Source organism: Episyrphus balteatus, chromosome 1 (genome assembly GCF_945859705.1).
Source record: "Episyrphus balteatus chromosome 1, idEpiBalt1.1, whole genome shotgun sequence".
In the NCBI taxonomy this organism is placed as follows: domain Eukaryota; kingdom Metazoa; phylum Arthropoda; class Insecta; order Diptera; family Syrphidae; genus Episyrphus; species Episyrphus balteatus.
Genome location: NC_079134.1, coordinates 122,190,098 through 122,213,351, shown reverse-complemented (window position 1 = coordinate 122,213,351; position 23,254 = coordinate 122,190,098). Strand labels below are relative to the sequence as shown.

General features: G+C 31.3%; 3 protein-coding genes across 3 annotated transcripts; 2 read left to right on the top strand and 1 right to left on the bottom strand.

The window, feature by feature from the left end:
* The first annotated feature begins 2,079 nt into the window (after positions 1 to 2,079).
* On the top strand, positions 2,080 to 5,012 carry LOC129914697 (mitochondrial ribonuclease P protein 1 homolog). The gene is made up of 3 exons (XM_055994042.1): positions 2,080 to 2,660; positions 4,250 to 4,616; positions 4,673 to 5,012. Exons 1-3 carry the CDS (start codon positions 2,116 to 2,118, stop codon positions 4,985 to 4,987), a joined length of 1,227 nt encoding a protein of 408 aa, XP_055850017.1. The 5' UTR covers positions 2,080 to 2,115; the 3' UTR covers positions 4,988 to 5,012.
* Positions 5,013 to 6,506: 1,494 nt separating this feature from the next.
* LOC129914687 (dynein axonemal assembly factor 3 homolog) lies at positions 6,507 to 7,970 on the bottom strand. The gene has a single exon (XM_055994032.1). The coding sequence runs from the start codon at positions 7,863 to 7,865 to the stop codon at positions 6,519 to 6,521; it is 1,347 nt and encodes a 448-aa protein (XP_055850007.1). The 5' UTR covers positions 7,866 to 7,970; the 3' UTR covers positions 6,507 to 6,518.
* Positions 7,971 to 10,317: 2,347 nt separating this feature from the next.
* On the top strand, positions 10,318 to 18,884 carry LOC129914672 (5-aminolevulinate synthase, erythroid-specific, mitochondrial). The gene is made up of 2 exons (XM_055994008.1): positions 10,318 to 11,945; positions 18,232 to 18,884. Exons 1-2 carry the CDS (start codon positions 10,679 to 10,681, stop codon positions 18,624 to 18,626), a joined length of 1,662 nt encoding a protein of 553 aa, XP_055849983.1. The 5' UTR covers positions 10,318 to 10,678; the 3' UTR covers positions 18,627 to 18,884.
* The last annotated feature ends 4,370 nt before the right edge of the window (positions 18,885 to 23,254 follow it).

Below are 23,254 nucleotides of genomic sequence, written 5' to 3'. Positions count from 1 at the left end.
AATATTATTTTAATTGAAAAAGAACACATTTTTTTATTTTCATCACATGGCCCGGCCAGGAATCGATCCCACGTACCTCTGCATACCAAGCCAGCACCTTACCAGTAGACCATACTCGAATATTAAAGATGAGTGGAAAAAAGGGAGCTAATTGAAACCTTACATAAAAATGCAATGTTTTTTTCTAAAGCGTTACAAACATTGCATATTTGCAGGATAAAAGCTTTGCATACTTATTGGTGAAAAACATTGCATACTTGAGAGATGAAACCGTTGCATACTTACAAGAACCTCTTGGAACAGGTCTTATGAAAGCCTTGTGTCACTTGAAAATAGAAGGCTTCTTTAGAACGGTTCAAACAGGTCTTATAAAAGTCTTTTTTAACTTATATTTACAAGGCTTCTTCTAAACACTTCCAGATGGCCTTAAGGAGACCTCCTTTTTTTCCAAAATGGATGATTTGCGTAAGTAAGCCTTAAACTAAACGTATACAAACTATAGCTCACCGAATCGAAGAAAATGGACCTTATGCAAGTAAAATTGTTACTTGGGAACTGTACAACCCACTCAAAGTTGAACCTGGTTCAAGAGTTAACTCGAGTTCAGCTGATCCGTGGGTTAACCCTCAATTTGTACAACTGGCCCTAGCACTGGTTCAAGGTTCATACACGTAAAAATAGCCACATTCATGCTTAAACCGAAGTTGACCCTCTGCTAATCCGCCGAAATCGGTGGGTTAAATTCCTGAACCAAGGCTGACCCACGTTTGTACAACTGGCACTAAGGGCCAGTTGTACAAATATTTGATCCGTGGATCAGCAACTTTTATCTTCTGAATTCAGTGGTAAAATTGATTTTTAGCACTGGTTCTAGGTCCATATAGGTTGAAATAGCTAAATCCATCCTTGAACCAAAGTTGATCCACTGCTAATCCGCCGAAATCGGCGAGTTAAATTCCTGATCCGAGGCTGAACCACGTTTGTACAACTGGCCCTAAGGGCCCTAAGGGCCAGTTGTACAATAGTGGTTCAGCCTCGGATCAGGAATTTAACCCTCCGATTTCGGCGGATTAGCAGTGGATCAACTTTGGTTCAAGGATGGATTTAGCTATTTGAACCTATATGGATTTAGAACCAGTGCTAAAAATCAATTTTAAAACCGAATTCAGAAGATAAAAGTTGGTGAACCACGGATTAAATATTTGTACAACTGGCCCTAAGATACACAGTGACTTATAGGAGTTTTGTAGTGGTTTAACATCTGAATGTTAACATCTATGAACCTTGAACCAGAGCTAAACCTTATGGGTACTATTGATTTAAGAAGCTAAAAGATTCTGAAACTTATAAAATCGTGCTTATGAAAATTGTCCAACTTTGACTCTGAAAGTCAAACGCTTTGTGGGACGCGCCTTATGGTTCTGAATTTCTAAATGTGAACAAGTCTTTTTGTTATTTCTGGCTGAATGCTTGTTTTCCATTTCTCTTTGAGAGCTTACTCCGGATTTACTCTGTTTTAATTGGCAAATAACGCAAAAAGATAAAATTGTAAATTAAAAACAACATAAGAGACAAAAATAGTACAGTAAAGAATTTTAATCTCTAGTGAAAAAAGAAACGAAAAATTTCAAATTGGGCTTTTAAGCCAAACGTCAGTGTCGAAGAAAAAAAAAAAAACAGAAAAAAAACTTGACATTTCAATTCTGAGGAAAAGAGTGGCATATGTTTTCCTCCTTATGAGTTTGTTTTCCTCAGAATTAATTTGATTTGATTGGTTGGTTTTTTCTTGTTCTTCTTTAATAAATAAACAGTTATGATAGAAAGAAAAAAGACAGACAAATTGCCTAAAAGCCCAATAGGAAAAAGAAATCATTCAGTAACTAATGGAAAGTGATGAAAATGAGTGGAGACCAAATTTCCTTGTTCTCCATAAATCTGAACTAATCTATTTCACTACGTCGCTGAATGCTTCCAAATGTAAATGTCAAACTTTCATATGGCAAAAGTGTATAAAATAAATCTCAATAAAGTTACTACTACTACTACTACAGAAATTCTCATCTGTCCGGTTTGCTAGTATCTAATTCGAATTCACATTTTTTTATTTTCCAAAATATGCTTAAAAACTTATTCAAATTAAATGGATTCAGTCCATTTCTTAAACAAATAACAACAACACAAATATCTATTCGCCCACAGTTCATTCGACACTTGACAACAGAAGAAAATCTGCAACAAAATGCCGTCAACAAAGTGCGGAATCCCTTCAACCAAGAAAGAACAAGTAAACCCGATCCAGAAATGGACACAGTCGACCGGGAAACAAAATTGAAAATCCTTCAATTAGAAGTTGAAATAGCTTACCAGGAGGGACGTAGAGTACCTGACGGTCGTTTCTTGCGCGATCAACATTGGGAACAATTGTTGACACTTCCTTCAAAATCAGCCCGATACAAATATCTGGGATATTTGTGGCAAATTGAAAAGAAGAAAGAGGGTCGCCAAGAAAAAAAGTTGGAAAAGCAACTAAAAGTTGCGGAACGAAGAGATAAAGAAAGGCAAATGAATGAGGAACACAATCATATTATATACGGCATCAATCATACAACATTTTTCCTCAGAGTCTACGATTCAACAATAAATCGTTTATATAACAATAGGTAAGCAAATTTGAGTTAGTAGTGGAGTAACTAAAGCTCAAAAAATGGCAATATCAGGGAACCTGGCCGAACAGCTCTGATTTTGATGATCTTTTTTTCAAACGTCGGTAATTAAAAATACTTTAAAGTCTATAGATAAAAAACTGCCGCTGTTGCCGTTTTGATTTTTTAAAAATTAAATTGAAGATTTTTGTGAACAAAAAAATTTTTTTTCAAACATTTTTCTTAAATGTCATAAATTTACTAATGCAAAAAGATTGTCTAGGCAATTAAAGGAAAACAACTATATATGACTGAGGGGCAATCTTCCATCGTTTAGGCGATAAATGCAATTTTCTCACAAATTGACTTCAAACATAAAAAAAAAAATATTTAAATACAACGGCAACACCTACAATATTTAAATACACATTTTTAAAAAGCTAGAAACTTATTCATATTTGTAAAATTAAAATTAAGTAAATGGAAGAAAGGGTTTTGAAAAAATGGTAATTTAACTCAGATTTTTGAAATAAAAAATTATTGAAAAAATGTCAACATGTCCTTTTAAAAAAAAATTCGTAATATAAAATGCATTTATTTTTCAATTTTTTTTTTTGCCACATTTATAATGATTTGAATATATAAAAGGAAATGTCAATATGTATTACAGTTTATAAAAAAAATGAAAAAGTATTCTATTTTGGAAGAACTTTTTTTTAAAGAAATTTGAAAAAAAAAATATATCTTATTTTTTTTTTAAGTTCAATATATAAATATAAAGTTAGTATTTTTTGCATTCAATAGCCCTTATTGTTGAAAGTTAAATATCAAAAGTTTAAAGTTCTTATTTGTCATAGTCTTTGAGAAAATCAATTATTTCAATACAAAAATTCAGTTTTTATCAAAAAAATCCAATAAATTGGAGGAATAATTTTTTTTTTCAAAACGGTAATAAATATTACCTTTTCCTCTACGGAATTCATCTGATAATATTTATGTCCAAACATTTTTCAAAAAAAAATTCATATTTTATTACAAAAAAGTTTGAAAAAAAGTCATTTAAAAATTTTTAATAACGTTTTTTTTTTTTTCAAAATTCTGAGTTGAGAACCATTCTTTCAAAAACTCTTGATTAAATTAAGTGGATTCAAATTTTACAGATAGAAATGAGATTCTTGCTTTTTAAAAACGTGTATGCAAATATTTTAGGTGCTGTCGTTGTGTATAAAATATTTTTTTTTGTGTTTGAAGTCAGTTTGTGAGAAAATTGCATTTATCTCTTAAACGAGGGAAGATTGTTTTTACTCCCATATATTTTTTTCCTTAAATTACCTGGAGAGTCTTTTGGTGTATGTAATTAATTTTATGAAATTTAAGCAAAAAAAATGGTTTTGTTAAAAAAAAAATAATTTTAATTTAAAAAAACAAAACGGCAACATCGGCAATTTTTAACCTATAGACTTTAAAGTTTTTTTAGTTACCGACATTTGAAAAAAAAAAGATCATCAAAATCAGAGCTGTTCGGCCGGGTTCCCTAATAATCTGCTTTAGTTACTCCACTATAGTTTGAATAAAATCTATAAAGTTTTATGTCTTTCAAAATTAAGGTTGGTTCAAGCAATGCAATATGGTTCTAAAATTGTGATAGATTGCTCCTATGATCAACACATGAATCAACGCGAAGCTGTCAATGCGGCCAAGCAGTTGATGCTTTGTTTCGCAGAGAATCGAATGCATGATGATCCTTTTGACATACACTTTTGTAATGCTGACCTGAAGAAGACCACTATGCAGAGTCTTCAGAGACACATACCAACAATGCTCGATCCCGAGTTTCCAATGAATGTCCATCAAAAGTGCTTCACTGAAATATTTCCCAAGAAAAATCTTGTCTATCTCACACCTCACTGCCGGACAGACTTGACATCATACAATCACGATGATATTTATATTATTGGAGCAATGGTTGATAAGGTGTGTTATAAAACATTTCATTTAAATATTATCTTTTACATTAAAAATTATTTTAGATGAACAATGAACCATTGTCACTGGCAAAAGCTAAAAGATTAGGTCTGAGAATGGCTCGCCTGCCTCTAGACAAATATTTACAATGGGGAACAGGTTCTGGCAAGTCATTAACACTCAATCAAATGGTAAGTATTTTGTTGGATTTGAAATCAACAGGGGATTGGGTGAAATCACTTAAACACGTTCCTAGAAGAAAAGTCATAAATCCGTATAATAAACAATCGAATGAGAAACGGATTCTTCGAAGTCGGGCTGATGAATTGAAATTCAATTTGGACACATGGGCAAAGTCAGACAAAAAAAGTCCTTCATAGATTTAATTAGTTGAAAAATAAAAGCTTATGTATTATTGTTAAAAATGATTAATTTCAAAAATTTATTTGCATGTTATCTAAAAGTATTTCTAGAATAGTATTATTATCGTTAGCGAGTAAATCTCTAGCTACGATATTAAAATTGTCCTGTTTGATTTTAATGCCAAGGTAGGAAGAGGTGGCATTTTTGCAAGCCAGGACGGCAACTTGTCCAATAACAGATTCAGGTTATTTGACTTTGCTGCGAGCCAAAATGTTGTCGTAGCTGGTGATAGCATCCCAACAATTATAAACGAAACGGACATGAAAATTTCCAGATCAATCAACCGTCAACCAGAATGACCACATTGCCATCGACGCTAGTCATTTCTCCAGTATTATGGAAGTTCGAACATTTCGAGGAGCCAGAATTGACTGTGATCACTATCTGGTAGTAGCTAATGTACAGATGCGGATATTCAGACCATTGCCAACACAAGGAAATACTGTGAGGAATTTCAATGTTGGAAGAGTACAATCGGTCCAGGTCCTCAGGAGGAAAAGGACTCAACAGGAGAAAGGAGCGATCAAGGAAATATATCGAGTTGCTATAGCTGCCGAGCTATTTAAAGCAGCAAGTGTTGACCTGTTTGGGGGTATGCCTCATGTGCCCAATGTGGTCCACCGGTCGTTTGAACGCGACATTACTTAAAGTTTTTTGAAGCAGAAATGTTTCTTGCAGTCTAAATAGTAAAAAAAGATTTTTTAAAATCTTAAATTTAGCTATTCGCTTTTGCGGGCTTAATTAGTTAATTCAGATATTCAGTTTTAATTTAAGTCCGTTCGATTTTCTCTGCTCTGTTCGATTACACTAGTCAAAAAGTTTTTTTTTTATAGAAATCAAAGTATATTTTTCTAATGGATTTTTGTGTGCTGGGCTCGAATCTGAAGTCAGAAAAATTCTATCACATCACGTTTTTGAGATATTCCCTTTAAAAAATTAAACGTCCCTTTTTTAACTGATTTTAAGGCTATATCATTGCGTGTGATAATTTGTTACAAAAAAATTTGTGAATATTTCTTAAAGAACTAAACTTCTTCTTTCAAAATCAGTTTAAATCTTTTTAATATCTCTTTTCCTCTTGGAGAAATCTTAAGTTGAATTCAACATGTTTGGTGTATAAAAAAATCTTATACTCGTTTGCTAAACTAAACTTCTTCTTTCAAAATCAGTTCAAAACTTTTTAATATCTCTTTTTCTCTTGGAGAAATCTTAAGTTGAATTCAACATGTTTGGTGTATAAAAAAAATCTTATATGCGTTTCATCTTTCATGGCATATCTCAAAAAGTTCTTTACCGATAGTTTAAAAAAACTTGAGGGAATAAAAATAGAATATTATGTCAAAATTTGAAAGTGATCGGCAAAGATTTTTTTGAGATTTTTTTATGCTCAAATCCACAATGGTTTTAAGCCTAGACTTCCAGCGTGATAGGTATTAACCATTAATCTAAAGGGCACCTTTAAAAAAAATGTATGTGTTGTTATTATTATTATTGTTTATTTGTTTTGTATTTTAAAATGGAATGCTTGACATTTATATTAAAATTTGTCACATTAACTAACGATGCAGATTTGGCAAAATTTTTTATTTTGTCTTCAAACTCGGCCAAAATCTCCTTTCTACATATTGAATACAAGTTCGTTTCGAAATATATTAAACCATTTTCTCGTAAAATGTCTACAAAAGAACTTTTTAGAAACCGGAAATAGTTTTGAGCAACGAAAACGATATCAAAAAAACCAATCCAATTAGTTTTATTTTGAATACCAAAAACTTCTTCCATTGAAAGAAAATAAACTTTAAGATTAGGAAGAGGCAACAAAGGCTTGTTGTAGTCAGCCATTTTAATAGCTTCTGAATCATATCCTGTGAAGGAAGTCCCAGCTTGCAAAATAATATTTCCATACTTTCGAGATATATTTTTGTCATGAACATATGGAGTTTTATTTTGAATTTCATGAAAAAGTTCCAGTAGATTGCGTTCGGTTACATCAGTTGAACGATAATCATTTTCGCCGTGAGCCGATTTAAGCATTGATTTTTCTCTTGATGTCAATCCAAATGCACAAAATGGACCCACTTGTATGTCACCCACGTATCCTCTGTGCAAATAGGTTCTTCCATTTCGTACAAGTCCCGCAGCTAGAGTCTTGTTCGCTTGACACTGTTCATATTCAGGAAATGTAAAAGCAATTCCAGTATTTCTCCATGATTTATACTCCTGTGGGCATAATTGCTTGGCTCCTCGATCTTTCAAGCACATTTGTAGATCCCAATCGAAAGCACCATCTCGATAATCATAGCGAGTTTTTAAAAGTTGTCTATTTCGCATTTCCCAGCTTTTTTCTATATTAAATTGGGTTGCTTCCTTGGGTAGCCAAAAATTAAAAGCATTTTCCAGCCCATCCCGCTCACGGTATTTCAGAGAGTCAATGTCAAATATTGGTGCGAGTTGTTTTCTTATATCCTCATCGGTACAGATTTTTAAAAGAGTATTTGCCTTGCTAGCTAAATATTGAAAAGATGAAGGACGAAGCAGTGAATTACCGTAAATGTCCATGAAGAGATGAGTTTTCTGCAAAAGACTCAAGCATTCACAATTTTCAATTGCTATTGCAATGAGTGCAATGTTTCTTGCAATTATTTCAACACATCCATCGATAACATAGAAATTGATTTTTATATTGTGCTTGTAAGACTTTGCTGCAGTTTCGATTATATGTCTGGGATCACACGAACCATAGAGGAGAAAATTTAAAGATTCTTTTGTGTTTTCTAGGTTGTTATTCTGATATTCTTGTACGAAATCTAAAGATTCACTTAAACCCCAAAACATGGTTGTTTGTATTGTAATTAATGTTTGATATAAATTGAAAATCACAGTAAATAATTTCTTTTGTTAATTGATTAAACAAAGTTTTGTGTTGCTAGGTGTATTAATTTATTTGTTTTTTTTTTTTCCTTTCAAAATAATCGTTTTAAGTACAGGTAAAAAGGACCCTACAAACAAAGATAAATGAATCAAAACAGTGTAGTTAATTTTAATAGACCGAGATAACCCACTGCAAATATGGGAGTGGAGTTATAACCAAAATTTGAGTATGCAGTTTTTTACTCTTAAGCGTTATCATAACGAATTCAAAAGACTGGCAGCTTTAAACCGCGGCTGCAAGAAGAGTTTTTCAATTAATGTGAGCAGCGTAAATTAACACAAATTCTCGTTCTGAATATAAAAAACGAAATTTGGTTGTTTAAGATTTCGTTGTGCTATTTATGTATGGAAAATTCCGTTTCGCTTCAGCTGCGTACTACACTTAAGGTTTTACAATTACAAAAAAAAAAAAAAAATGCACGACTGGGTCGCACGATCTTGCTCTAAGAGTTAAAGTTGCTTTAATTTTTTTAAGACTTTTTATATAGAAATTTGGAATAAAAATAAATTTCGTTTTTTAAAAAAATAAAATAAAACCTGAAATCAAATTGCCCTCCAAAACAAGTATGCAGTTTTGATTGATATGTTAAGATGCATCTTTAGAAAAAAATTTTCAAAATCGTTAGAGCCGTTTTTACCGACTTCCAAAAAGGAGGAGGTATTCAATTCGTCTGTATTTTTTTTTTTTTTTTTTTTTTTTTTTTATGTTTGTTACCGCATAACTTTGGACTGCGTGAACCAATTTTGATAATTCGTTCACTTTTTGCCATAGGAACTTTTTTAAAAACCATAAAACCTAGTTTTGATCCATGGAAGTCGGTTTTGTTTTTTTGCTTAAAATGATTATTTAAAAAACTAATTTTTTATAAACAATTTTTTGGAAAAAATGTTTTAAAATAAAATTGGTATGTTATTTTGTAGAAATCACTAATCAACATCTAAAAACAAAATTTCAAAAAAATTCAATGTCCCGTTTTCGAAAATTTGATTTTTCAAAAAAAAATTTTTCAATTTTTTTTTTAAATCCAAAAATTATTTTTTTGGAAATTTGTTTTTTGGTTTATATTTAAATTCTATAAATGCTTCCTAACAAAAAGTTTCGTTGAAATCGAATAAGCAGTTTCGGAGATAATCGGATTTGAAAAAAAAAACGGTTCTATGGCAGGTACCGTTAATAATGATTTTCCAAAAAAAAAAATTTTCATTAGAAGATAGCCTTAAGGCTTGGCCACACTGGAGGGTATGCGGTAGCGGTACGGGTAGCGGTACCGTACGGATTCAATTTTCGTTTCCGTTTTCAAACTCGAACGAAGATGATAGATTTAAATTAATCCAACGGTTGAAAATTAACTTCTCTTTTGAAAAGTGAAATAAGGCCAATTTTTAAAAATTTTATACCTGTGACACACTGCTAGTATAGATACTATACTACGCTAAGAACCCAGTATCTATACAATGATGTTCGCCTCATACTAGAATGGTATCCTCTGACAGACATCATGTATAAATTTATACCATGGTATCTATATACTAGCAGTGTGTCACGGGTATTATTTTACTTGGCCTTATTTCTTAGCACCAATAATTTCATACAAATACGATTTGTCATTCCAAATGAGATAACTTGTGAAATTATATATATCTGCTATTATATTCTAATTATGTTCTAATATTTTATCAATCGGTTAATATTCAACAACCATTTCAAATAATCTATTTTGTGTTTTCTAAACTCTGCCATTTCTACTATGTCACTGAACACACTTTTCTTTAATGTCACACAACAAATCAGGTGTTTTCTGATGTCGTTTTCCAAAATTATGGGAGTGAATCACTCTTTTTTCGTGCAATTTTGGAATTTGTTCACGAAGAATTTGACAAGTGGAGTGATTTGACGTTTGCTTTACATGTGTTTGTAATACGAAATAATCAATAAAATAATAACACAATTTTTTAAATTCACTTTTAGTGATTTTTTACAATACTTTATTGATTTTTTTTTGTAAATAAATATAATTTCCTTCACAAAAAAAAGTTAAAACAACCACCCAACAATTTGACAAGCAGTCCATGAAGTCAAATGTAGAAGTATTGGTAATCACTCCATCACTCCTTCAAAATTTTGGGAGCGAAGAATTTACTCCAAAAATTCACTCCTTTTTCAATTTTGGAATTTGAAATCACTCCTTTTGGAGTGATTATATAGCTAGGAGTGTCACTCCTTGAATTTTGGAAAACGACATGAATTTCGTTCTCTTTTGAAATTATATTGCTGTTTGCTGAATTAAATAAAATCCACCCTGCGCGGAATATGCTCAAATTTCAAAAATTTCTCTCCACTTTATAAAGGAATTCTTCTTGTAATTTATGTAACATTCACTGGTCATCATACGAAGTGGTAGCAGTGTCTGAAAAAAAAATTAGAAATAAAGAATTTTTCTTCTTATTCGCAAAAGTAAAAATTTAATAAAATTTTGTGCTTCACCAAACAATTTTATCAGTAACAAAAAAAGAAAAACATCATTCCAAAAAAATTGCATTCTCAATTCTTTAAATTTTGCTAACGTCGAATGCAAATTAAAGTGAAAGTGTGCTGAATTTACGTAATTTTATCGTCTGATTGCAGCATATAATTTATTATACCTTGAAAAAGTAAAGAAAAAAAAAACCAAATTTAATTTCAATTGTTTGAATTGAAAAAAAAAAAGAAACTTAAAATGCCTTGCCCTTTTCTAAGTAGATTAAGTGCAAATTATGTGCGAAACTATGCAGATGTACTTCTGCAATCTTATGGTTCGCAATGTCCAGTTGTGGCCCGAAGTATCTTTACAATGGGCAATTCTGGGGGCTCTCAACCCCCAAATGCTACCACGGATGGCACTTCCAATGAGCCACCTACTCAACCAAGGGAAATGTCAACCATGCAGCAGGCCAAAGTCGCTGAAACTCATATTGACGTCACCAGCAAGCCTAACCTTGAAAGGGTTGATAAGAAAAATGCTGACACCAAGAACTCAACATTTCCCTATGAAGATTTCTTTCATGATCAAATAATGAAAAAGAAACAAGATCATTCTTATAGGGTTTTTAAGAAAGTCAATCGATTAGCTGGAACAGGAATGTTCCCAAAAGCTTTGGAATACTCGGTTAAAGAAAAACCAATAACTGTTTGGTGTTCCAATGATTACTTAGGAATGTCATGTCATCCTAAAGTAAAAGAGGCTGTTGCCAAGGCCTTAGAGGTTCATGGCGCTGGTGCAGGTGGTACCCGAAATATATCGGGTAATTCCTTGCACCACGAGCGATTAGAGGCACGACTTGCTGAATTGCATCAAAAAGAAGCTGCATTACTTTTTACCTCTTGTTACGTGGCCAATGACTCGACCCTGTTTACTTTGGCTCGCTTGCTACCAAATTGCGAGATATTCTCTGATGCTGGCAATCATGCATCAATGATTCAAGGAATTCGCAATAGTCTTGTGCCGAAGCATATATTTCGACACAACGATGTCGATCATTTGCGAAGTCTTTTGCAGAAAGTCGACAAAAATGTCCCAAAGATAGTAGCCTTTGAAACTGTACATTCCATGACGGGAGCAATTTGCCCTCTGCAGGAGCTATGTGATGTTACCCATGAGTATGGTGGAATTTCTTTTGTCGATGAAGTGCATGCTGTTGGGCTGTATGGCGAACATGGGGCTGGTGTGGGAGAGAGGGAGAATCAATTGCATAAAATGGATATGATTTCTGGAACATTGGGGAAAGCTTTTGGTAATATTGGAGGTTATGTTGCTGGATCGGCTAAACTAATCGATATGATACGTTCGTATGCTGCTGGATTCATTTTTACAACGTCATTGCCACCAACTGTTTTATGTGGAGCATTAGAAGCTGTTAATATATTGGCGTCAGATGAGGGACGAGAATTACGAGCAAGACATCAGGAAAATGTTCGTTATCTTCGTAATATGCTGCAAAGGGAAGGTAAGTCAAGTTATTGTTATAGAAATAAAAAAAGAAAAAAATTAGTAATTGTTAGGTGAATTAACATTTTTGTTTATAAAAAATTTTCAGGTTTTTTCGGTTATGAAATAATACTGGATAATTTCGCCATAATAAATATGGTTTATATCCAACAAAGTTGGTCTCAAAATTCTTTTTGTTTGCTTGCAAATAAAAAACATAATGCATTTTGGGAACTTATCGAGTTTCCGTTCAAATGTAAAATACAAGATTTTAGTTGACTCTTTGGAAATTGTGATTTTCAAAGCCACCGATTTCTTCTCGTCTGAACTTGATTACAAATTGAGAAGGAATAAAAACATTTTAGAAAATTTCAAAAAACAAACACTTAAGCCTAGTACGCAGCTGAAGCGAAACGAGATTTTCCATACAAAATTTCGTTAAAGAAATCTTGAACGAAATTAAATTTGTTTTGTTTTTGCTTTTAAACTTATTTTCTGATGTTTTTCCTTGAATGTTTTTATTTGTATTTTTATTATTTTTACTCTGCTATAATACCCGATGGTATTTTTTTTGTTAACATGCTCGCTATTGATTTTGAAGTATTCAAAATTTTTCGTTTCGCTTCAGCAGCGTACATAAGACATAACTAAAATTTCAAGTAAAAAGTAATTTGAGCTTGAATAAACATTCGTAAGCAAATGAATATTCTAATAGAAATTACAAATTGATTTAATTTTACCTATCTTCTTTTAAAATTGCCCAGAGTTTCAATCATAGCAGCAATGCATTCTCTACAAATTCAAATAGCTATATTTAGTTTCTAAATTAATATAATCGGACTTTTCTGCAGAAATTTGTAATGTTTGTTAAGCCAACTTTCTGATTATGTGATGGTTATTTTTAAGAAATGAAAATTAGTTGAAGTAATTTCAGTTTGAATGAAAAACAAAAAATCCTATGTTAAATGAATTGGAATCTAAAAAAAATAAATACCCTTTATATTTAAGCTACAGCACCCAGTTTTCAGGGGGATTTTTTCTTGTCTAAGAGTAAGAGTTGAAATTTTTTTGAAGCTTGGGTGGTCATACAATAATGTATAGTCTTAAAAAAATAGAAAATGCAAAGGACCGTTGGAAATGCAAAAACTGAAGATAAACAAAATTGATGTCATTTTTGAAATGGACATCGAGATATCAATAATTCAAGCAAGAGCAAATGCAACATGATTCTAAGCATTCATCTAGACTAGAAGATTTTGAGTTTTGAGACCTGGGCCCCTGTTCTGTAACTTTATCACTGGCGATAAGCGTTTTTCAACGTCTCTAAAATACATTTTCTCCCATATATAAAGCAAAATTTCTTTCAAATTCAGAGTTTTTAATTAAGAAATTATGATTTTGAACGAAATTTCTTTTATTTTGATGAGATAAAATGGATTTTCAAGTCCGTGTTCCGCGAATAGCCTAGATCAGTTTAAATATTTAAAATGTGCCTTTTATGAAAAAAGTAACCATTCGCTATAACTTCAGTGTAACTACAGTTCTGAAGGTCCAAAAGGTTTATGGATTTTTTTTTGTCCATAAAAGAGATAAGTCAAAATAAATATTTATGTATGTGGGTTGAGTTAAAAGCGTGTTCTGATGCATAACAAGATCACACAAAAAATTTGTCTTGGAAGAACAATTACATAATTGCGACCAACATGAGAAACTAAAGCCCTATATTCCTTTCATAGACACCCCTATTACGTTAGTAGTTTGTACTAAAACGACAAGAAAACGATTTGCTCTAGGAGCGCCAAATTGTGTTAAATTAGAAGTGTAAATTTTGTGATGGAACGAACATTTTTAGTGCGCTAACGAATCAGACTATTCCAAATTTTAAATTCGCTGTTGTGGCTTTTCTGGGCTGTTAATCAAATTTCTTTCTTTCTAGAAACCATATGGATAAGGAAATACTTAAATATTAACGTATTAATATTATTAATGCCTTAGCTTTGCAACAAAACAATGATCATATTTTAAAGGAACTTATTTTATCTTCTCATAAGCTATGAGAAAAAATATCATTTTCTTAAAAAAAATGCTTATAATTTACATAATATTCGTATAAAGATTAGGTATCATTAACTATTATTTAAACAACAGCTACCATAGCTTCGCTCCTGATTCGGTGCACCTAATGAGCCGGTGTAAAATAATTGTATGCCACATTTTTTCTTCAATTGAATTATTGATTCATCCAAAATGATCTATTATGTCTATATGTTAACGTTTGTACGTTAATATTCAGTAAACCGGATTTTTTCTGATCATGTGTCTCAATGAAAACTTGAATAGGTAAAATTGATTAAAAACCAGTTTAGATAGCAAAAGTCTTGTTCAATAAATGTACATACATACTTCAAACGCTTATACCACTTTTAGCTATTCCACCTTAAATTAATAAAAAAAAGGTACATTACTCATTTTGTTGAACATTTACATCATTCGCATTGCCAAACTTATCATGCACGTTTTTTTTGAAATAAAAGATAACTACTATTGCTGTTGATTATCTATTTCAGTTTATTTAATATTATTTTCTGCAACACACATGTGTTTGTATTTGTCTATACAACAACATGACAACAGTTAGATATTTAATCTAAATTCGATTAATTGATATTCTATTGAATGGCTTTTTCCGTGTTTAATTACGCAAATTCTGGGCCATATTAATCGTTCGTTATTAATATTAATCAAAGGTCAATTTTATGTTCTAATAAATTACTTAGGTAGGTTTATTATAAAAAAAATAGCGTGTTCTTATAGTCACGACAAAGCAGTGACATGCAAAAAATAAAAAAAAAAACAACAAGAATTGTAAAACGGCTTAATGAGTTTTTTGTGTGTCATTGCTATTACTTGTCATTTTATAAACTTATTTCAATTGTCTGATTCGCGTGTTACGTAGCCTTCTTAAGTTAATGGAAAACTGTTTTTATTGCACATCTAGTACAAGAGTTTAACCTAGACATGAAATACCAATTGAAATTTAGACCAGTCATTAATCGTAGTAATAATAATTTTGGATGATGTAATGATTTTGAGAAACAATTAGTTCATTATTTATAAATTGGTTTTCCAAGCATTTAAACAAAAATTAGAGGAATAACAATCAAACACGACATTCAAGAGATTTAAATGATAAGCAATTAAAAGTAGGGCTCTTGATACCCGCATACCCGGGTAACTACCCGGGTACCCGGGTACCTGCATTTCCGGGTATTACCCGGGGGCCATAAATTCGGGTACCCGTTATAATACGGGTACCCGGTCATATTCGGGTAGCCGCAATATTTTCGTATCTAGGCATAAATAATGTGATTGAAACAGATTTAAGAACATTTCTCAGTCTTTTCTGTTTACCACACTGTAAAATCAATAAATGTATAGTTGGATTCGATCGATTCGACTATAGTCAAGGTTAAAAAAAACATAAACAATATTATAAATTTAACATAACTTTATTTCTTTTAGACTTTAAGACTTTTATATAAAACAGTAGTATAGTACAGAACTTATATAAACAATATACATAAAATCAACAAATAAAAAAAAATTGTTACACTAATGAACTTGGCAAAAAGTTTGCTTTTGGGATAAGAGCCAAGGATCAAAAAAGTAAAAAAAAATTTTTGGGTGGAAGGGTGTTTTTCCGCGGACAAGGTGGAGGGGTGAAGGTCAAAAATACTTATAGTGAAACAAATTGTTTGTCGAACATCATCATATGACACATGTTTAAGGTATATAAATAAATAATATATAGAATGTTAAAGGTATATAAATAATTAAAGTGAATACGATTGCTATAAGAAAAGTTATTGCCGATTAAAAACCTTAAACATGTGTCATATGATGATGTTCGACAAACAATTTTGTTCACTATAAGTATTTTTGACCTTCACTCCCTCCTCCTTTACCGCGGAAAAACACCCTTCCACCCAAAATTTTTTTTTTACTTTTTTGATCCTTGGTTCTTATCCCAAAAGCAAAATTTTTGCCAAGTTTCATGAGTGTAATACTAATATTAAAAATACTTAACACAAAAACTGAAAAATTATTCGAAAACAAGAAACCTTAATATTTTATAATTAAAAAAACAATGGGTTTTCGTTGTGAAATTAAAATAATGTTCAACAAGATATCAATTACAAGAATAAATTTAATTATCACTTATTTGCAACAATTTTTGATTTCTCATCAAGAAAGTCAACAAGCTTACATTTTCGGGTAAAAGGCTTGATCTTTTTGATGAGACAACGTTACCTGCTGCAGAGAAGCATCGTTCCGATGATACCGATCCCAACTAACATTTCAGCTTCGGTTAAGGTATTACAAAAGCTACATTTCAGCTTCTTTTAAACTTTAGTAAGGTTGTTGGGCATAAAAAAAGGAGAACGTTATACAAGTTTGACTCTCTTAAGGATCTTAAACGAAGCTTTACAGAAGCTCTACCGAAGCTTTGAGATTTGACAGATAGCTTCGGAAGAGCTTGTATAGCTCTTTAATACATGTCTTATCGAAATTAAAAAACAACTACAAAAACAAGTTGTTAAACAAGTCCGAACTTCTATAAGCAGTTAAATTCTGAAGCAAGCTCAATACAAGCTGTATAAAAAGTAGAACCTGGAAGATTTCATTCATTCGTGAGCATTGACGAGATTATGTAACATTCGCGTATCAGAATACAATGCACGACGCTTATAAGAAACATCAAAGTGAAATATGTATTCTTATGACGGAAAGAAACAACTTTCTTCAAAATAAACTTTTTTGGTTAAAACCTTACCAACGCAGATATGGTTCTTTTGAGAAATAGAAAATTAATTTTATAAAAACGTTACAATAATTATTGTTTAAAATTATTGGGTAATTTTTTAAAGGCTCATATTTTTCAAAACGAATTTTTCTTATGAACGACTAATTACTTATAAATAAATTAAACTAGACTTCTCTGATATTTTCCCTCATTTTATTCTATTAAGAACACGTTACCCGGTTTCTCGGGTACCCGCCACTTAAAATACCCGGGTACCCGCACATTCGGGTAATACCCGCATATTCGGGTACCCGGGTACCCGGGTATTTATTGAAACGGGTATTACCCGGGTAATATCAAGAGCCCTAATTAAAAGGAGCAGCCTCAGTCATTGGAATTGTGCTTTTCCTTTCCGTGGTTGTAAATGAACAATATTTAATATGTTTTTTGTATTAGATATAAGAAAAATACATAAATTAAAGAACACATCGTTTGAAATAAATGCATAGATGCAACTCAAAACGGCCATTAAAAATCCATGTATTTTACAATGAGGGTTTATTTAATAAGCACTAAAATTGGAAAGCAAACTTTCTCACTATTACAATGGTATTTTTTTTTTGCTTTTCCTGTTTTAGTGCTAGTTTAATAAACCCTTATTGTAAAACATTGATTTTTAATGACATTTTTTATTTTTATTTTGTTTTTCTTTTTTGCATTTCAACTTCTGAAGTATCGATGATTTGACAACACTCATTTTATTGTCTAAAATTTTCCATTTTGAATTGCATTTATAATGGCCCATTATAATGGTTGAAGTCCATTTAAAAATTGTGCATTATAAACAACTTTTAAAAGCTCTGTTTTAGAAACTAAAGGAACTAAAAAAAACGTTTATGTCCTAAATTCATTTCTTTCATTTTATTTGAGAAAAATACAAATACTTCATTTATATCAATTTCGAATTAAAGAAGTGGACTTGAACCATTATTATTCTGAATGCCTCATATTAAAAGGAAAACAGGCAAATCCCTAGACGTTCTGTGTTCAAGAATGATAGAATTCAAAATATAAATACATATCGAGATGATTTTTTTGTTAAATTTTTTGTTGGTTTCAATCTTTTAAAAACTTTCCAAAAAAATCTCGAAGTTTTTAGATAAAAGAGCTTATATTTAGGGTTCTATTCAATATTCAAGATTGAAGTCCCAAAAACTTAGAAAAAATCTAAGAGCATTTTTTCAACCAATATGTTTTTCACACATTGCACGATGTTTTAATGTTACAATGTTACAATATCATACATTCTTAATGCAATACAGCGAAACATTTATAGCAAAAATAGTTATAGTTCTTCATTTGACCATTTATGGGCGCCCAACGTCGAAAACTTGTGATGAAATGCATAAAATATTTATTTTTTAAGTAAAAATCTTATTTACAAATATTTTTAAATGATAATGTTATAGCAAATTTTAATAAATACACTTTTTATTTGCAGGTTTCCCAGTCGAGCATACACCTAGTCATATTATACCAATTAAAATTGGTGATCCCCTCAAATCGTCTCAAATATCAGACCTGCTGATGCAACAACACGGACAATATGTACAAGCTATCAATTATCCAACTGTAGCACGTGGCGAAGAGAAACTTCGTATGGCTCCAACTCCATTCCATACCCATGAAATGATTGATAACTTAATAGTTGATATGAAACAAGTTTGGAAACAACTTAATCTGCCACTGAATGGGCCGACATGCTCGCAAGAATGTTCATTTTGCAACAAACCTAATCTTTTCGACTACTACGAAGCCAGGTCACGAACTTGTTCCTCCTCTATGATGGCATGTGCTATTCCAGACTGCCCTCGGATGCCTACTGCAACCGCATAAGAAGTTCTATAAAATATAAAATGGCCTGTGTATAACACTGAGACCTGAATAAATGTATTAATCAAAATAAATTGCTTATAATCTCTAAACATACCTGCATAAATGTCTATGTACAACGTAAAAATTTGGTGTAGTTGGCATCTTTGGATTCTTTCTTTTGCTTCCTATTTTATATATTTTTATTAAATGGTGTATGTTCATGATTTTGTTAAATTTTTATTTTGTTTCGAATAATAGACCAATTCTTGTTAAAAAGTACGCAAATGTTGTTTTATTTTTATTGGATTTTATTAAAAAAAAATCCTTCACAATTTTTATCAATGTGTAAACTATATCAATGTTTCATAGTCACCTTCTATATGTTTGGATAATCAAAGCACTTTCAAGTGATGACAAAGCTTTTCGATAAGTGTTCGAATGTTATGTATTAGGCGCTATCGCATTGGAAAGTGACGCTCGTTTTTCTGTTTTATCTCTAGCACTCGAAGCAGTACATAATTTATTAATTAAATTATTATATTTCATTTCCTTCCGCTTTGGAAGTGTGCACAGTTGACAAATAAGTACAAAAAACAAAAAAAATATATATAGATTACTAGCTGAAAAGGGCAGACTAGCACATAGAAATTTATATATTAATTTATATGAAAAGTTATGAGTTATAACCTATCTCCACACCGACAAAATGTTCGTATCAACAATTGAGATGTTTTCTAAAAATCGAAAAATGAGTTATGCACATCATTATCATTTTATAGGGGTTCCTAATTATAAAAATTTGTTTTGAAAAAAAAAATGTAAATACCCATAAAATTTAATGTTAAAAATGTTAAATCCCTAATCAGTCTACTGAACACCAACTATCTTTATGTCAGATAGCTCGTTTTAAAAATTACCTCCTAAATTATTGAAAATTTTGACTTGATCTTATTGAATCATACAAATAAATAAACAAAACGATCACAACGATATCGAGTTCATATTTGTTAATTTGTGCATCTACAACAGGATGTCCTTAGTTTTAATTAAAAACCTAAAACTTAAGCGTTAAGCTAACACTTTGGTTTTCTTTACGTAACGAATAGCTCAAGTAGCCAAAAAGTCTGTTCAAATGTTCTTTTGAACAAATTTCGACCAGAGTGGTGAGCATGAATTCGGCTTTTTGTATTTGCTTTTGACTTTTTCATCATTGAAATTCAATTGGTTATTTGTTTTGTAATTGAACTTATTTTTATATATTTTTCATTTCCATTAGAAAAAAGTATTCGCAATCTTCTAGACTAGGCTGCACGCTTATTGTATAACTTAGAATTATAACATATTTAATTTGACATCTATAAATAAAATTAAATAACAACCAGGTGTTCATGAAGACAATTTCCCTTTCTTGTAGACATGTAACACAAAACAAAAATACATTGGCCTTCATCTCAAATTAGCAAAGCAATTCAAAGTTATTTTAAATTTTCGTACAAGATTATTGTGTCGAACAAGTAACACACATTCAATAGTGGTGTTACTAGCACCTTTGAATGTACCACTAATGAACTCATTCACATTGGCCGATATTTCAATGAATGCTCTGTGCAATTATTTTAAGTAAATGTAGGCACATATGTACGTGTACCAAGCCCAAGCAGCAATGACGTCCACATAAAATTATTTAAAACATTGACCTTTGTCAATTAGATTCAGGTTTGGCGAAAGAGTCGTGCAATGAAACACAAACGAACAAGCACTTTTTGAATAATGCAAATAGATTAGAATTAAATAGATTGGAGCATATTAATAGACACAATCTAAGGTGTTGCTATTTAAATAAGGTACGTGGTTAAACCTGAGACTTATTTAAACCGGAATTGTTAAAAAAATTTGAATACTTCTTGTTTAATTTGACACAGAAAGAAATAAATACATTTAACAATCAGATACATGCAATATGTCACTGCAAACAAACTTACATTACATATGTACATGATTGATAAATAAAATCTTAGCAAAGAAGGGAAAGAATATTTGAAGCATCATTAATTTATAAATCTGAAAGTATTAAATATAAGCTATAAAAACTTCAATTATAGCACGTATACACCACAGTGACCCACAATATGTTAATTTCATTGTTCTTACCCATATTCATTATGGATCTTTTAAACGAAAACAATCTAGAATAACTAGTTCATAAACAATTAGCTTTTCTTCATTTTGTTTATAAATTATGTACTGTCTAGTCCAGTCAAATTACAAAATATATATTTTATTATAGCACTCCTGTTTCATAACAATCCTAGACACTTAGGCCATAAAGGACAATGATTTAATCTTAAGCATAATTTGACTCACCTGTTTTTTGTTGTAATTGCAGTTGTTCATTAGATCCAAATGAAAACATTAAAAATAAAATAAACCTTTCACTAATATTTTTTTTCTTCAAAAACGCTGTTTTTGTGACGCTATGGATTTTTAAGTTACCATTTTCAATTTATTTGCTTTTTTGTGCAAGCAGAATTTTTAAGTTACCATTTTCAATTTATTTGCTTTTTTGTGCAAGCAGAAATTTACTCACCTGGTTCGGTCATATAAATTATAGTAGTCTTGACACTTCTGTGAAAAAAAAATAATAATAATACGCCACAGTATTCCATAATTTTGTACAAAAGATTTTGAGTAAAGCCTAGTACGCAGCCAGTGGCGTATTGAGGGGGGGGGCTCAGGGGGCTCAAGCCCCCCAAGCCTTCCAGATCATGTTATTTTTTACCTAATTTCATTGTAATGTATATGTTTGACTGAAACTTGTTCGTAAATCTTATAGATTTAGAGGAGAGGCAGCTCAGATGCTCGAGCCCCCTCCAAATTCTGAAACGGCTATTTGTGTTTGTTTGAGTAAGAGCCTTAGCCGTAGCTGGGGTTTGGGTGGTTTTTTTTCGGATTTAAGTCCAATTCGAAATTCTTCAAATCACTTTTTAGTATAATACACCGTTTAATTTTGCAAAAGTTCTTATGCAATCTCAATAAACACAATAAAGCTATTGGAAATAGAAATATTTGATATCTCAAAATCTTAGTGGTCAACATATGTAACTAATGGTTTCTTTCAGCAAATGCCAGTTTGGACTCCAAATTCGGATTAAAAAAGCAACATATTACGAAAATATATATATATATATATAAAATAATTTAATGCAAAATTAGTTTCTAGACTTTCACTTTCTGCATTTTTCACTCATTAAGATTTTCTGATCGAATTCAATTCACATTATTTTGGTTTGTAAATTTGGTGCCTTTTTCAATGAATCTATAATTTTTGGGCAAAATATTATAATTACTTATTTGTGTCTCCTTATTTTTTCTTTTGAATTCTTTTCCATTAAAATTGCCGATAAAATTGCATCCAGCAATGATAATTTAACTTCAGAAACAAAATTAAAAAGGATGATCCTTCAGCTATTACAGTTCGAAGCAATTTCGAAGTTTTTGAAATTGATCCAAATGAAGAATATGATATTTTATTTCACGTGAATTTTAAAAGTGATTTCAATTCACTTTCGGTCGAATTGCGGAACATGGGCGTTTATATCGAAAATGGTGTTTGTCAAACAAGAACTTTGAAAACAGGAGACAGTAGTACGAAGCTGTCGACGTCGAGAGCAGTTAAATGCTACTATACCACTTTCAGTACCGCAGCACAGCGCTTCACTCTCGATCAAAGGTGAATAAATTAGAGAGAAAAATTTTTAGTACCCCTCTAAAAAATGTTTGAAAAATTGTCTAGCCCTCTCCAAATTTTTTTCTGGATACGCCACTGTACGCAGCTGAAGCGAAACGAAATTTTCCATACACAATCTCGTTAACGAAATCTTGTATATGTATTTTAATTAATACCCGATGGTCCTTTTTCGTTAATCAAAATTTTTCGTTTCGCTTCAGCAGCGTACTAGGCTTAAATATAAAGAAAATAATTTTTCTTCAAGGTTTATTTGAATATCAGACGAGTAAATATTTTTACATACACCCCCATTGGTGTGGTCCACGTTATAAGGCAAAAAAATAAACCAAATAAATCGTAACGTCCTCACCTGTTTTATTGTTAAACACATCAATACCAACATATGCTGAAAGTTTTAATCCTCTTAAGTCGTAGGAAGAGGGCGCTCATCAGCTTTGAAATATCAGATATTGTTGCGCTTATTATCTGATGATATCGTAGTAGAACTTGTCTTCGAGTTGTAATTTTTCTTAAAATTGATAAGGTTACAGCCGAAAAAAAAATTTCATCTTTTTTCAAGTCGAATAACTCATTTATCATTCATTCATTTCGTTTTTAATTTTTAAGCAGAAAAGAAAATTTCACACGAATTTCAATAAACAAAACAAATCTGTATAATATTCACTAACCAAAGGTTTTTTATAAAAGAGAAAGGCATAACATGAAAAAGTATACTAAGTCCCAACTAACTTCAACAGATAAATTGAAAAAAAGTAAATTTTTTTAGGTATGGGCACCTACCTAGAACAGCACTTCCCAACTACTCTGTTGTTTGTTTACTCTTTCGTCTCTCCTGTAAAATTTTGATTTTGGGAGTTACGAGGTTTTCTCATGAGACCGACGATATGTAACAAGTTTTTAA

Excerpts from the sequence above, each read along its gene's own strand:
- LOC129914687 (XM_055994032.1), bottom strand. The coding sequence starts at position 7,865 with ATGTTTTGGGGTTTAAGTGAATCTTTAGATTTCGTACAAGAATATCAG.
- LOC129914697 (XM_055994042.1), top strand. The coding sequence starts at position 2,116 with ATGCTTAAAAACTTATTCAAATTAAATGGATTCAGTCCATTTCTTAAA. Across the intron at positions 2,661-4,249 it reads AATCGTTTATATAACAATAG|GTTGGTTCAAGCAATGCAAT; the intron begins GTAAGCAAATTT and ends TTCAAAATTAAG. Across the intron at positions 4,617-4,672 it reads TTGGAGCAATGGTTGATAAG|ATGAACAATGAACCATTGTC; the intron begins GTGTGTTATAAA and ends AAATTATTTTAG.
- LOC129914672 (XM_055994008.1), top strand. The coding sequence starts at position 10,679 with ATGCCTTGCCCTTTTCTAAGTAGATTAAGTGCAAATTATGTGCGAAAC. Across the intron at positions 11,946-18,231 it reads TAATATGCTGCAAAGGGAAG|GTTTCCCAGTCGAGCATACA; the intron begins GTAAGTCAAGTT and ends TTTTATTTGCAG.